The 14079-nt window shown below is 46.1% G+C and overlaps 1 protein-coding gene across 1 annotated transcript; it reads right to left on the reverse strand.

The window, feature by feature from the left end:
* Positions 1–11639: 11639 nt before the first annotated feature.
* On the reverse strand, positions 11640–13846 carry Gpr6 (G protein-coupled receptor 6). The gene is made up of 2 exons (XM_057762776.1): positions 13743–13846; positions 11640–13167 (listed from the first exon to the last, which is right to left on the reverse strand). Exon 2 carries the CDS (start codon positions 13147–13149, stop codon positions 12058–12060), a length of 1092 nt encoding a protein of 363 aa, XP_057618759.1. The 5' UTR covers positions 13150–13167; positions 13743–13846; the 3' UTR covers positions 11640–12057.
* Between the last annotated feature and the right edge of the window lie 233 nt (positions 13847–14079).

Raw genomic sequence — 14079 nt, forward strand, 5'->3', positions numbered from 1 at the left:
TTCTCCACGTCGGCTATATGGTGGATATATCCTCATGGACATTTTTTCCTGATTTTCTTAGACGGGTAAGAGGGCTTTTGTTGTCTATTGCTTACTCTTTTCACCTACACTAAACTCAGTTGGGAGAGACAGGAAACTTGGCTTTGAGTTGAAAAGCTTTACTTAAAGGTCCTGAGGTATCCAATTGCTCCATGGTCTTCTTGTTTAAGACATTATTCCAGACACAGATCAAGACCTGGGCCAAATTCTCGACCCCTGAACTTGATAAGTAAGGCTAAAGTTTGACAGACATTTCCCTTGGTTCACCACACCAAACAGCTAGCCACAAGCTACGCTATCTCCAGTAAAACTTCTCACTGGCTTTTTGTTGAAATCCCAAATCACTGAGAAAACTATATAAGATAACCCCTAAAGTCCTTTCTAGTCCTCGCTCTGCTGCTACAGGCCAGCAGATGTAGCGCTCTTCCCAACAGGAAAGTGGCACCTACTTGCAAAGGACCAGGGTCCCAAAGAGTCACAGAGCTGAGTGCAACCTGCAGGCCCAGGCAGGGTGGCAATCACGTGCATTTCGCATGATATACAAAGTTCTGCTAGCTCGGTACCAGCCCGTCCAGTGACATCTGTCATGCAGGGATTTAATGCCTCAGTAACAAAAGATAACCTTATCAGCCGTCAGCTGTTTCAGTGATAAAGCAGCTGTGTATCCACAGCAGTGAAAATGAGATTTGTTGAGATGAACTAAAACAAATGATCCTTTCACCAATGTTAATTCTGCCGTGGTTTTCATAATTACCTTTGTGTGTGCAGTATTTACAAAACAGGCGTTTAACACCCTTCCAGTAAAAGAAAGAACACTGTCTCACGCTGTTACTGTGTGTTCCTATTAATAACGGCAATTTTAAAAATTAAGGGAGCAATTATTCTTTTAACACAGAGCATACGCCAATATTACAGTAATATCCAAGGGGCTGTAATCATCGTTGGCTTTGGTTACACTATGACATAACTAAATACACAGTGGTGGGGTGAGAGAGGGTTGCCTGTCACCTGCTTGCTCAGTCTGTAATATATAGATCCGCCTCAACCTACAGCAAGGGGGGACTGAACACACAGCACCCTGTTACTGCCGTGATTCCTTCTTGCCCATTCCTCTCAAATTCAAGCTGGCTTTTAAAAATGCTCACATAGCCAGTGCCCAGACTGGGAATGTTAGATTGTTTTTTTGTCCTAAACAATTTCTTCCTCATGGCTGCGTTTCTTTTGGGAGTAATTCGAGTTTTTACAGAGTACCCTTAAATACAAGCTTTTAGGTGTGTAGTACACCCTAGAGAGTGGGTTTTGGTAAATAGGAGGGACTCCCAAGTACATGACCTCGGTGCGTCTGTTCGTCTATCTGTCTGTCTATGTGTTCCATGATTGGAAAACAAAGATAGAAATGTGTGTGTGCTTGCTGGCTGTGTTTTTGTTGTTGTTGTTTATTTTACTATACAAAGAATCTGGTTTAGTAGAAACAGATTTGTGAATGCTAATGCTACCCCTAGGTGTAAACATGTCATCGGGAAATTTAATGACAGATGGCTTATAGCAGTATGTACACCTCAGTTTCAATTCATTGGAAAAAAATGGATGCACTATTGATTTGAATTGCTGTTTCAGAGTACAGGTTAGGTCAGTATTAAAAACTGCCATGGTGAGGGACCAGCAAGATGGCTCTGAGAAAGGCGCCTGCTGCCAAGCGTGATGCCTGGAGCTCGGGTCCCGAGACCCACGTGGAGAAATCTGGTCTCTGACCCCCACACATGCGCTATGGCACCCCTCCCCCCCCCCCACACACATATGATAAAGGAACAAATTGTAATCATTTTTAAAATGATTATTATAAAATTATCTTCAAAGCAGCAGCGAAAGCATTGAGGTGGCAAATTCTGAGACTTGCAAGCTACTGAAAAGAGGTGACACATGACACCATAGCAGCGGAGGGAGGCAGATGTGACGTTGCCTTGGGCAAGCAGAGTTCTGGCTTTGCAGCTCATCCAGGCCTTACAGCAACTTTAGCCCTGGCTCAACAGGGATGAAGGAAGTTCAGTTTTGGACTGAAATTCTTTTTTTTTTTTTTTTAACTTTGAACTTGGACTTTTATTTATTTATTTTTTTTGCTGATTTTTTTTATTAATTAATTAATTTAATTATTAAAGATTTCTGCCTCTTCCCCGCCACCACCTCCCATTCCCTCCCCCTCCCCCAATCAAGTCTTCCTTCCTCCTCAGCCCAAAGAGCAAGCAGGTTTCTCTGCCCTGTGGGAGGTCCAAGGACCACCCACCTCCATCCAGGTCTATTAAGGTGAGCATCCAAACTACCTGGGCTCCCACAAAGCCATTACGTGCAATAGGATCAAGAACCCATTGCCATTGTTCTTCAGTTCTCAGTAGTCCTCATTGTCCATTATGTTCAGCGAGACCGGTTTTGTCCCATGCTTTTTCAGTCCCCGGCCAGCTGGCCTTGGTGAGTTCCCGATAGAACATCCCCATTGCCTCAGTGTGTGGGTGCACCCCTCGCCGTCCTGAGTTCCTTGCTCGTGCTCACTCTCCTTCTGCTCCTCCTTTGGATCGTGAGACTTCAGTCCAGTGCTCCAATGTTGGTCTCTGTCTCTGTCTTCTTTCATCGCCTGATGAAGGTTAATATTCAGGGGGATGCTTATATGTTTTTCTTTGGGTTCACCTTCTTATTTAGCTTCTCTAGAGTCACGAATTATAGTCTCAATGTCCTTTATTTATGGCTAGAAACCAAATATGAGTGAGTACATCCCATGTTCCTCTTTTTGGGTCTGGCTTACCTCACTCAGGATAGTGTTTTCAATTTCCGTCCATTTGCATGCAAAATTCAAGAAGTCATTGTTTTTTACTGCTGAGTAGTACTCTAATATGTATATATTCCATACTTTCTTCATCCATTCTTCCATTGAAGGACATCTAGGTTGTTTCCAGGTTCTGGCTATTACAAACAATGCTGCTATGAACATAGTTGAGCATATACTTTTGTTGTATGTTTGGGCATCTCTTGGGTATATTCCCAATAGTGGTATTGCTGGGTCGAGAGGTAGGTTGAACCCGACTTTCCTGAGAAACCGCCACACTGCTTTCCAAAGTGGTTGCACAAGTTTGCATTCCCACCAGCAATGGATGAGAGTGCCCCTTTCTCCACAACCTCTCCAGCAGAGGCTATCATTGGTGTTTTTGATTTTAGCCATTCTGACCGGTGTAAGATGGTATCTTAATGTTGTCTTGATTTGCATTTCCCTGATTGCTAAGGAAGTTGAGCATGATCTTAAGTGTCTTTTGGCCATTTGAACTTCTTCTGTTGAAAAGTCTCTGTTCAGCTCAGTGCCCCATTTTATAATTGGATTGATTAACCTTTTACGGTCTAATTTCTTGAGTTCTTTGTATATTTTGGATATCAGACCTTTGTCAGTTGCGGGGTTGGTGAAGATCTTCTCCCAGTCAGTGGGTTGCCTTTCTGTCTTAGTGACAGTGTCCTTTGCTTTACAGAAGCTTCTCAGTCTCAGGAGGTCCCATTTATTCAATGATGTCCTTAGTGTTTGTGCTGCTGGGGTTATACGTAGGAAGTGTTCTCCTGTGCCCTGGACTGAAATTCTTTAAACCTTCATGGCTTTAGAAAAAGAACGGTTCACAGACCAGGGAGGTAACTTTCTTTGCAATCATGAGAACCAAGTTCAAATCCTGCATCAGTAGTAATGACCCCTTTGCCAAACCTCTGTCTCCCAAAATGCTTACATTATAATTCATAAAAGTAGCAAAATTATGGTTATGAAGAAGCAATGAAAATGATTGTATGGTTGGGGGTCATGACCACATGAGGAGCTAGATTAAAGCGTTGCAGCATTAGGAAGGTTGACATATTTAAAATATCTAAAAAAGTTGGATATGGAAGCACCATGCTAAACCTTTTTGTCAGCTTCCAAGTTAGTGAGAGACTTGTCTTACAATACGGGGAATGGGGCCTGGGGGATGACAGCCGAGGTTGTCCTTTGATTTCTCCCCCCTTCCTTCTCTCTCTCTCTCTCTCTCTCTCTCTCTCTCTCTCTCTCTCTCACACACACACACACACTCCAAGTACTCATTCACACCCGCACCACTCACACACTACACAATACTCACTCACACCCATAACACACAAGCACAAGCACACATACTCACACACACTCACATCCTCACCACATACAACCCAACACATCCATACACCACACACACACTCATTCACACACACACCACAGTCACACACTACATACAACACACAATACCACCCACACCACATACAACCCCCCCAAACCACACACACACAGACATTCACACATACACCACAGACACACTATATACAACACACAATATCACACAGACCACACACATCATATACACACTTACACACCACACATACACCATTCAAATGGCCTACCTCAGCTTCCAAGCATGCCCTACACTTTTTTATAAGTTGAAGGCATAGGTCATAGTCATGGCAAACCCCCTTCCTTGCCCTAACAGTCTTCAATGGCGACTTAACCTGACCCTCACTGTACTCCTAAGGGATTTGAAGTACTTCATGAGAGAACTCACATATTACCAGAGCCTCTGATGGGTTACGTTATCAGAGGTCTCCTCACTCAGCATAGGCATGGCACACTGGCTGGGGATTGCTTGTGGGCAAGCGTTTATGCTGAACTGTCCCAATGCCCACAGCCGCTCCATGATGGGGGGCAACGATTGACTGACAAAAGCTAGAAGCCAGACTCCTCTTTGAACATTCTTCTGACGTCAGCTCTTGACATTGCTTTACACTGTTTTGGTATCTGACTAAACAGCCCCATTATGTAAGTTTTATTAAAGTATTACAAGAGCCTGCCTAGTCTTAAATAATATTTGAAACTTTGAGTTTGGGTCTCCAGACTTTCTTCTCTGTCTACACCCTGTTGTCCATTTAGGGAAGGTAAACATGATGTGACCAAATATCAGACCCATCTGTTTGCGAGTCCTTTCCTTCTGAGACCCTGACCACTACCCTAGTACTTAGGTGGGGACGCGTGAGTAGTTCTACATGCTGGCTGGGAGTGAAAGTGCAGTTCAGGCCAAAGCACTTAGTTACTGGCAGGACACCCTCTAGAGCTCTTCTTTTTGCCCTGGTGGCTTCAGAGGAGGCCTCCAGGTGAGGGTAGACCCAGAAAGTGAACAGCTATGATGCTGTGCAGTAATTAAAGGTGTGCAGACATTGCAAAACACATTATAGAAACTAGAAATCCTCATTGCAGGAGTCGCTAGAGTTGTGGGTTCTTTGTTGCTGCAGCTTAACTTATCTTATGATTAATTCACAGGCTCCTTATAAGACCCTTGGACACCACAAGGCACTTAGAGCAATTTAAGCTCACTCTTCATCTTCCAATGCACTTGACCCTTTAAATGGCTAGGTGGATGTATCTAAGGAGGCTGGACCACATCTGACTAGTAAACTGTATCACACCAACTTGTGTCTTTTCATACATATATTATACTGTGGTTCTTTGGTTAACCTTTAGTACTTTAGCATGAATTTACTGAACTGCAATTGATGCAAAAATGAATGTTTTTTGTTCATATTCTGGTGCAATGCTAAAGATTGGAGTCAGAGCATTGCATATATTGAGTAAACGCTCTGCCATGGAATTTCAGGCTAAGCCCTGGGTTTATGAATGAAGGATTCACTGTGCAATTAACAGTGACCTTAAATCTGCTTTGTGTCCAAGACTGACCTTGAACTTGCAATACTAATATTCCGGCCCCATAAACACAGATATTAGAGGGTTTACAAGCATGTACCACCATCAAAGGCACAATCTGCACCAATGAAACAATCATAATTAATATTATAATAATATCCATCATTCCTGAGTTCCCCTGAGCCCCCTTTCAGTCTCCCATTTTCACAAGACTGCACCCCATCCCCGCCATAGCATGATTTCTATTGCCATACATTTCCCAGAATTCTGCATGTGAAGAGTTATACCCTCTTCGCTCTCTTCCTGTCTGGCTTCTTTGACTCAGTACAATTATTTGGGGACTCATTCCACACACTGCAGAGATCATTAATTCCTTCCTTTCCCCTTCTGAGCAGTTTCCCGTCAGATGGATGGGCCACAATTTATTGCTCACTTGTTGATAAATATTTGAGCAATTTCCAATCCTTTACTCTTACAAACCCAGCGGTTGTGACAGTCACATGTATGTCTTTATATGTCTTCATTTCTTTTCAATGGGAGAACAGTTTGATTATGTGGTGTAAGAATGTTTCATCTCTGTAAAACCACCAATTTTTTCCTCAAAGTTTGTCCCATTCTGCATCCCTGCCAACAGTGTCTGAAGATGGTACTTGCTCTCCATCCTTGCCACACCTGCTATGATCTTTAACTCGGATCAAGTGATTGTAGCATCACCCAAGTACCCCGCTTTGTTCCCAAATTCGTCAGCTCGGGTTCTTGAGACTTCTTGTAATCATCTCTTAACTGGCACTCCTCCTTCAGATAAATGGAGATTGTCAGGTAAGAACTCTGTGAACTTCCTCCCACCACCTATAAACTTAGATCTCTCAGTGCCAATTACTCCCGCCTTGCCTCCCGGCAGAACAGAGAAGTCATGTCCCCACCGACTCCCTGCACTGTGTCTCGGAGCCCATCCTCGTCAAGCCTTGTCTATCAAGTATCTTTCCTGCTTCCTTGTCTTTTTCAATTACATAGCTGCCTCCTCAGGAGAATAATTTCCAGCTTAGAGAGAGAGAGAGAGAGAGAGAGAGAGAGAGAGAACTAGAGAACTTAGCACGTGGCATGTTCCCCCTCGCTGCACTCAGTCTCACACCCTGTTTTGCTGCCCTTGAAGCTGCTCCCTCCGTTTACCTGTGAAACACCATGCTTTTTAACATACCCACCGCCACATACATCCCCTGGGCTTACTCGTTTTCTCAGCAGTCCATCCACACATTAGTACTTGCTCCTTAAGCATCTTTTCAAGCGCTCAGCTCTGAGTCTCTGCTTGGCTGCGCTTCATTTGACTTCCACGTTTCTGTCTCAGACTGTAGCCTTCTTGGCACTGCTCTCAAAGATTCTGTCTGTTACTTAGACGGCAAAGGCTCTGCAGAAAGGACTAAGGGCCCTTGGGTGGAAACAGTATTGGCAGTTTCCTAGCCAGGACTTACGTAATCACAAGTGTCTTTATAAGACGAACACCCAAGAGATTTGGCTGCAGCAGGAGGCAGTGTGGCCACCGTGAGGCAGGAGCCACAAGCCAAGGAATGCTGCCCCAAAGACTAGAAAAGACCAGGGAACATTCTTCCTGCAGAACTGCTACCCGGAGCAAAGCTTACTACTATCCTGATTTTTGACCCTGTGAGATTAACTTCTAGCTTCCAGTTTCTATCATTATAAAACGTGTGCTTTTCCATGCACATCACCAAGTCGTATATTATTTGCTACATCAGAGATAGAAAATGAATATGCATGCCAAGTGGAGCCCGGTACTGGGCTTCAAGCTTTAGAGGGTCCTGCTTGTCTCCAAGGCTGTGTGCCTTCTTTTCGGGTCGAATCTATGTCCTCACTTCTAGGCTAGGCACCAGGTATCCTTTCTTTCCGGGCCACGGACCTCCTCTCCATGTTTATTCCTGAGAGGCAGACTATGGCCTTGCGGGCACATGCTCCTCCCTAAGGAGCAGTCAAGGAAACACTTCTGGACAGAGACCGCCAGATATGCTAGGTGCAGTGGGAGTACCAATAGGAAGCTACTGACATAATCCAGACAATAGGAGATGCTAGCCCTCCAGAAGTGTCCATGGCTCGATTCTCTATATATTTGAAATGAAAGACAATGGCATTTGGTGGCACAGTGGACATGAAGCATGAAAGAAATAGAAAGTTATGTGATTTCTAAGGTTTCTGTCCTCACAACTACGAAAATGACATTTCCATTAACATCGTAAAGAAGAGATAGAGGACGGGCTTCTGGGGGTAAAAATCGTAGCTCAATTTAAAATCTGTTGAAGGTAGGACACTCATTAGATAATAAAGTGGATGGCTCTCTCAAAGGCCTGGATTTTCTGACTAGATAGGCTCTTCTAATAGGAGATTCTTAATTAGCTTTTGATAGGTCAAATGAATATGTGACATTTCTGTGTGGAAATGTTTGAGATCTGCCCACAGCCTTCCACCATTACATCATAGGGTGGCTAATGTCAAACCTATTGACATTACAAAGACTGGACCACTATGTAAGTCAGCATCATTAACAAACTGATTGCTTAGCATCTTCCTGTTGTCAGTTCCCCCAAACCTTGATCAGGCCAAGGATGGATATTAAACAGTAACTAACACATAAGTAGCCTGAAGTCAGGAAGTTTTTCCTCATGGTTATAAAATTTAGCATACTGTTAACCTCTTTGTTCTGTCTATGAATCTGAATTCTTTTCTCCCTCTCATTTAGGGGATACTGACAACCAGGTCTTGTGTTTTACTGAACTCCAACACATTCGGGACGTGAACAGGTAGAGAAACTTCAAACCATGTGTGATGGGGCCGAAGAGCCCACGAAGGTCAGTTCTTTAGAAAATTTTAATTTAATGAGTGAACAGTAACACTAATCTCCCCATATCTAAATTTATGGGCACTGTAAACATTTACATGCATAAAGCACAGAGTGTTATAGCCCTGAAAAGGTCAGCGTGCTGCTAGAAGCGGCTGGCTCGAGGCGGCATCGCTAGTGAATTTTCTCCTGGATCTTCCACAGCTGGGTTTCTTTCTCCTCTTCCTCTTCTGAGACATCCTTTGTGGGGTTCAACAGCGGTGCCGACATGATAAAACCTCAAGTCATTTCTTAAGCCTGCATTACTCATTCTCTCAAACTCTTTCCTTGGTTTCCCTCTTTCTCTGGGGGACTCTGCTTCTTGCCCATCTCCCCACTTCTCTCTTCTGCTTGTTCTGGCCTGTCTTTTGGTGTGTAAACACTCTGGAGGGCTCTGTCCTGGGCCCTCTTCTCTGTCCAAGAGTGTTATATAGAATTGTCTTCCGCATATGTTTTCCATCTTGGAGGGCAGGACCTTAAGACTCAGCCAATAAACAACTCCCAAGTTTCAGGAAGTTCCTGAAATCTTGAAGATTCATAAGGTCCCTCTAGTCCCAGGTATAAGTACAAAAGACTTTCCTGGCCTCTTGATCTGCCTGCAGGTTGAGCACGGGTTCCAGAAAAGCAGCTTTTGTGACTTGGTGCCTATGCCGGTGGGGCTTTCAATGAGAGGCTGCCTTGGAAATGCCCATGCTTCTGTAAGTAACCCTCACCCACACTCCCGTGAGTAACCAATGTTTCTCTAAGCTAGACTTTGATGGAATCCTTCCTTGGGTCTGTCACTAGTGCCCTATCTGGAGTGAGGAGACATTTGTTCTCATCTGTGCTGGAAGACTCACATGACAACAAGTACCCCCAAAGTGACCCTATCCAGACCCATGACTGCAGATACCATCAATATTTTGGTAAGCTCCAAGTTCATCTGTCAGCCTAGATCCCACTCCAGAGTTACTCTCTGTGCCTCCATTTCCCCATCTGTAAAGTGGGCATAATGTTAGCGCCTATCTCACAGCATTGGCAGTAACTGTCATGTTCTGACAGGCAGATCTGCTTCCCACTCCACCTCAGCTGCTATAGGAAAGTGGACTTTGTGCTCCACGTCAGAGCTGGTTGTCTTGCTCTCTAGGTTCTGACAGCTTAATAAATGTCATCACCAGGAGGTAGCAGGGAACCAAGGCATGCTGGTCCAGTAATTACGTCTTCCAGCTCTCTATGGAGACTTCTGGTTGTCAGGGGCTGCCTCTTCTCCTAGGGACACATGCCCCAGGCCTCTGTTCCTACAGAAGTCTTTCTTGGTTCTAGAATCTGCTTTCTCTTCATTCTGTTGGTGAGTACCTTGTTAAATCCCTTTAATCATTCTCACTTTGAGAACAAGTCCCTCCATTAAATTCGACTCAATTACTTGGTAAGAGCAGGCCATTTGCTTCGTGCTGGGAGTGCATCAATCCGGGATTGTTTTGTGATTAAGTTAGATATTTGTCAAGTGTTTAGAGCAGGGGCTGGTTTATAGTAATTGCTAGAGGAGCGTTTGGGAAATCAATAAACTGCCAACATGTGTCCTCCATTGCAGAGTTCAGAACTAATTTTCCAACCCCACTTTCTGTATTAGGGTTTTCCAGAGAAACAGACCAAAGAACCAGCAAGATATGTGTATATATATGAAGGCAAAGATGATGAACTTCACTGACACATTAAGTGTGAAATACGAGGGAAATAGAGAGATGTGTGTGTGTAAGGAATTTATTATACGGAAGTGACCTGTGCTACCATGGAGACTAGCTCACTCAAAATCTGCAGAGCAGGCCCCTGGACCGGGGAACCTAAGGAACCTGCCGTGGTTCCAGTCTCAAAGCCATGCACAGTAAAGCCAGAAAGATCCATTGTTCTCATGTCAATAAAATCAGAAGGCGTGTCATAAACTGACTGATTTCCACCCGGGAGCCCTTGCACTTGCTGCTGTGCCCAGGAGGCTGTCCCCTTATATTCTAACATGTCCTGTACCCCATCTCACTGAGGTTACCTTCTAAAAGCTAGCTCCTCTCGGGGACTGCCTCAGTTGCCCCAGTCACTGGTCCATACTCTGCTAGGTGCTCCACCTTTATTTCCTTCCCTGGCGTTTATCCCAACATAAAATTAGATATTTTAGACCAGCCTCCCCAATAGAGTGTAATACCATGAGAACAGAGGATTTTTTTGCCAGCTCATTTCATTTCCATATTCCCAGGCTCAGTCAGAATTGTGTCTAGCATACAATAAGCACCCCGTAAATATGAAATCCATGACCAAATGTGCATGCATGCATGTTCCTAAGCTCCCAAATAGGAATGCATGCGTTTGTGTGCATATTTCATCGCATGGGCCCATATTTAGTTATGAGGGGTCTTAATGCTTGTTTGAAGAAAGGACACTGAGCAACATTTCGGTTACCTCACGAGGATCTGGGAATCCTGCCTTAGAAGAATTTGGTTCATTTTATTAGACTTCGTACCTGGCTACTCCACCTGATTAGCAACAATCTGACTATGCCCTATTTGTAAAGCTATGCTGGGAAGTTGTGGCTTCAGGGTTTACAGCTGCAGCTATGTGACTGGAATTGCCTTGTCCTCTGAAACACATCTTTAACTCTGTCACCAAGAGAGCACGTTAGCTTCTACTGGTAGTGCACAGCCTTTCCATGTTCTGTGAATCCTGTGTAAGAACGATACTTCTCCCGTGATCTTTCCCCACTCCATGATCTGGATTTGGTATTTTAGGGAAAATGTAAGGACATATATGCAAATATATATGCTTTTTTTTGCACGGGGGAAGGAGATGCTATGTAATAGACTTTGAAAATAAACACACCCATAATCCAGCTTTCAAATAATTCCACAGTCCATCACATACCCCAGATTACATTTTTATAATGTCTTTATTTGTGTACAAAATATGTTGTAGTTTATCAATGCATGTGCAGCAAAATATTCTATCACATACAACAAAAATACACCTCTGACTCCCATTCTCCTGCTCTTGGAAATGGCAACACTGTTTCGGCATTTCAGCAGCTAAAAATAAAGTGCTATTATTAAGCAGTATTGGAATGTCTTCACTTGACAATTGTGATGTGCAATTGAGTATACAACCATATCTTTGTTGTTTTCACAGAACAGGAAGCTCCAGGTCCTGAACACCTCCAGAAGATACAAATACTTGTATATATATGTACATGTGTATACACTGTATATGTAAAGTGCCAACAAGCCTCTTTGTCCGAGTGAGTTTGTTGCATTCATGCCCAGTCCCCTGTGTCCCATAGTCAGAGTCACGCCACTGAGATCTCTGGATTTCATCAGCGGGCACCTAGAAAGAAGCTCACCAAAGGCTGGCATGTTGGGTTTGTGGTGTTGGTGAGGGGACTCAGAGAAGCCCTTCAGACCTCGCTGGGGGACCTGGAGCGGAATGGCACTTTGGATTGGAAACAGCCACAGAACAGGAGCCACAAGGCACGCTGGATCTCCTGGTTGCGGAAGGCATAGATGATGGGATTGATCATGGAGTTATAGGTGGCAGGCAGCAGGGTGGCGTAAGTGTAGATGGCCGGGTCCTCTTGGCTACCCACCACACAATAGATGGCAAAGGGCAGCCAGCTGGCTCCGAAAGTGCCAAGCACCACGGCCAGAGTTCCCACTCCCTTTCGGGTGGCGGCTAGGTGGGGCGGAGCTAGGCAGTGCTGCTGCAAGGCGATCTGGTGGGCGTGGCGCCAGACCACCTGGCAGATGCGCACGTACAGGTGCAGCATGATGCCAAAGACCACAAAGAAGGAAGTGGAGAGCAGCGCCACGTGGCTGCGTGTTAGAGGATGCACCACGCTGCAGGATGAGCGGTCGGCCAAGCAGTTCCAGCCTAGAACGGGCAGCAACCCTAATGCCAGTGACACTGTCCAGGTGGCTGCCAGCAAGAGGTGCACGCCCAGTAGGGTCCGGCGTGAGTAGTAGGTGAGCGCGTTGTAAAGGGACAGGTAACGGTCCACTGTGATGGCAAGCAGGCTGCTGACTGAGGCGGCGAAGGAGGCCACCAGGAAGCCCACCATGAGCAGGCTCACAGTCTCCGAGGGCACCACGTACTGAAACACGAAGTGTAGGATGAGGCCACAGCCCGCCAGCAGGTCGGCAGTGGCCAAGCTACCCACGAGCACAAACATGGGCGTGCGCAGCGCGGGAGTGGATGCGATGAGTGCCACCACCAGCGCATTTTCGCCTGCGATCACGGTCCCCGACACACACAACAGCACATCCCAGGGATTCACTGCTGAAAGCAGTAATCCCGAGGGCCCTGCTGGTAGCTGCGAAGACAGCTCCAGTGACCCGTTAGGTCCACTGCCGCCTCCCAGCGCTGCGGATGCTGCTGGGGGTCCCCATTCGCTGGTGTCCGGTGCCCCTGCTGCTGTGGCCGCAGCTGCTGCTCCCTCGGCCGCCACTGCCACTACCTGGGACTCATTGAGCGAGGTGGCGCTCGCGTTCATGCCGCCAGATGTTGCTCCCTGCATGAAAAAGGACCGCAGATTGTCAGGTGCACTCTCCAGGCTACCGAGGAACTTAGTCTAGCAGGTGCCCTGCTCAAAATGTCTCACTCAAATTGCATATCCCACCTCGGGAGCATGGAGCATAGAGACGAAGCAGGGATAAAGAGCGAACCCCAAATAACTAAGCACCTGTTGAGTGGATGACTGAATGGATTGATAGATGAAATACACGGGGCTTCTGAGCTTTGACACAGATACATACGTAGATTCCACTATGCATTCACACGGACAATCCGGAAATATACGTGAGCAGTGAGCTTTAACAAGCACCCAAATAAGGTCCCTTGTCTTAGCTAGGCAACGCCGCTGTCCGCGGTGCTGAAAGCGAAGTTTGCAGTCTCATCTAGCAGAGCGAGGAGCCAGAGACTCCTGGTCAAGAATTGGGAATAAAAGAACTAAAAAGGAGTGTACTAGATACGGTGGTTAAGCCTCTCTCCGATTCTCCGATTCCGGGACAGACTCACTCCGGGACTGCCTCTTACCCCTTCGCCTTCCCCACACGCTCAAAGTACCGCTGGGAACCCGCCACTCACCTGGGGAGTCAGGGCTCTGGGGAGTCTCTGGTCATGCGTTCCGTGGCCTTGTGCCCGGCTATGCTCTCTGCATGAACCGAGCAGCTGCCTGCAGGAGGCGGCCCAGGCGTCCAGGAGGAAAGCGCTTGTCGCCTGTCGTTGAGCCACCGTCACTGCGAGTGAGAGGCAGTGGCAGAGAAGGCAGCGAGCAGCGCGCCCGCCCGGAGATTGACAGGCGGGGCCCGGTGACGTCAGGCTCTGAATTCTGGTTTCAGCGGATTACTCTCCACACCCGCCAGGCCAATCTTTCTTGACGTCCCCCCCCCCACCCAGAGACATCTCAGAGAGCTCCAGAAGG

This window comes from Chionomys nivalis, chromosome 2 (genome assembly GCF_950005125.1).
Source record: "Chionomys nivalis chromosome 2, mChiNiv1.1, whole genome shotgun sequence".
NCBI classification, from domain to species: domain Eukaryota; kingdom Metazoa; phylum Chordata; class Mammalia; order Rodentia; family Cricetidae; genus Chionomys; species Chionomys nivalis.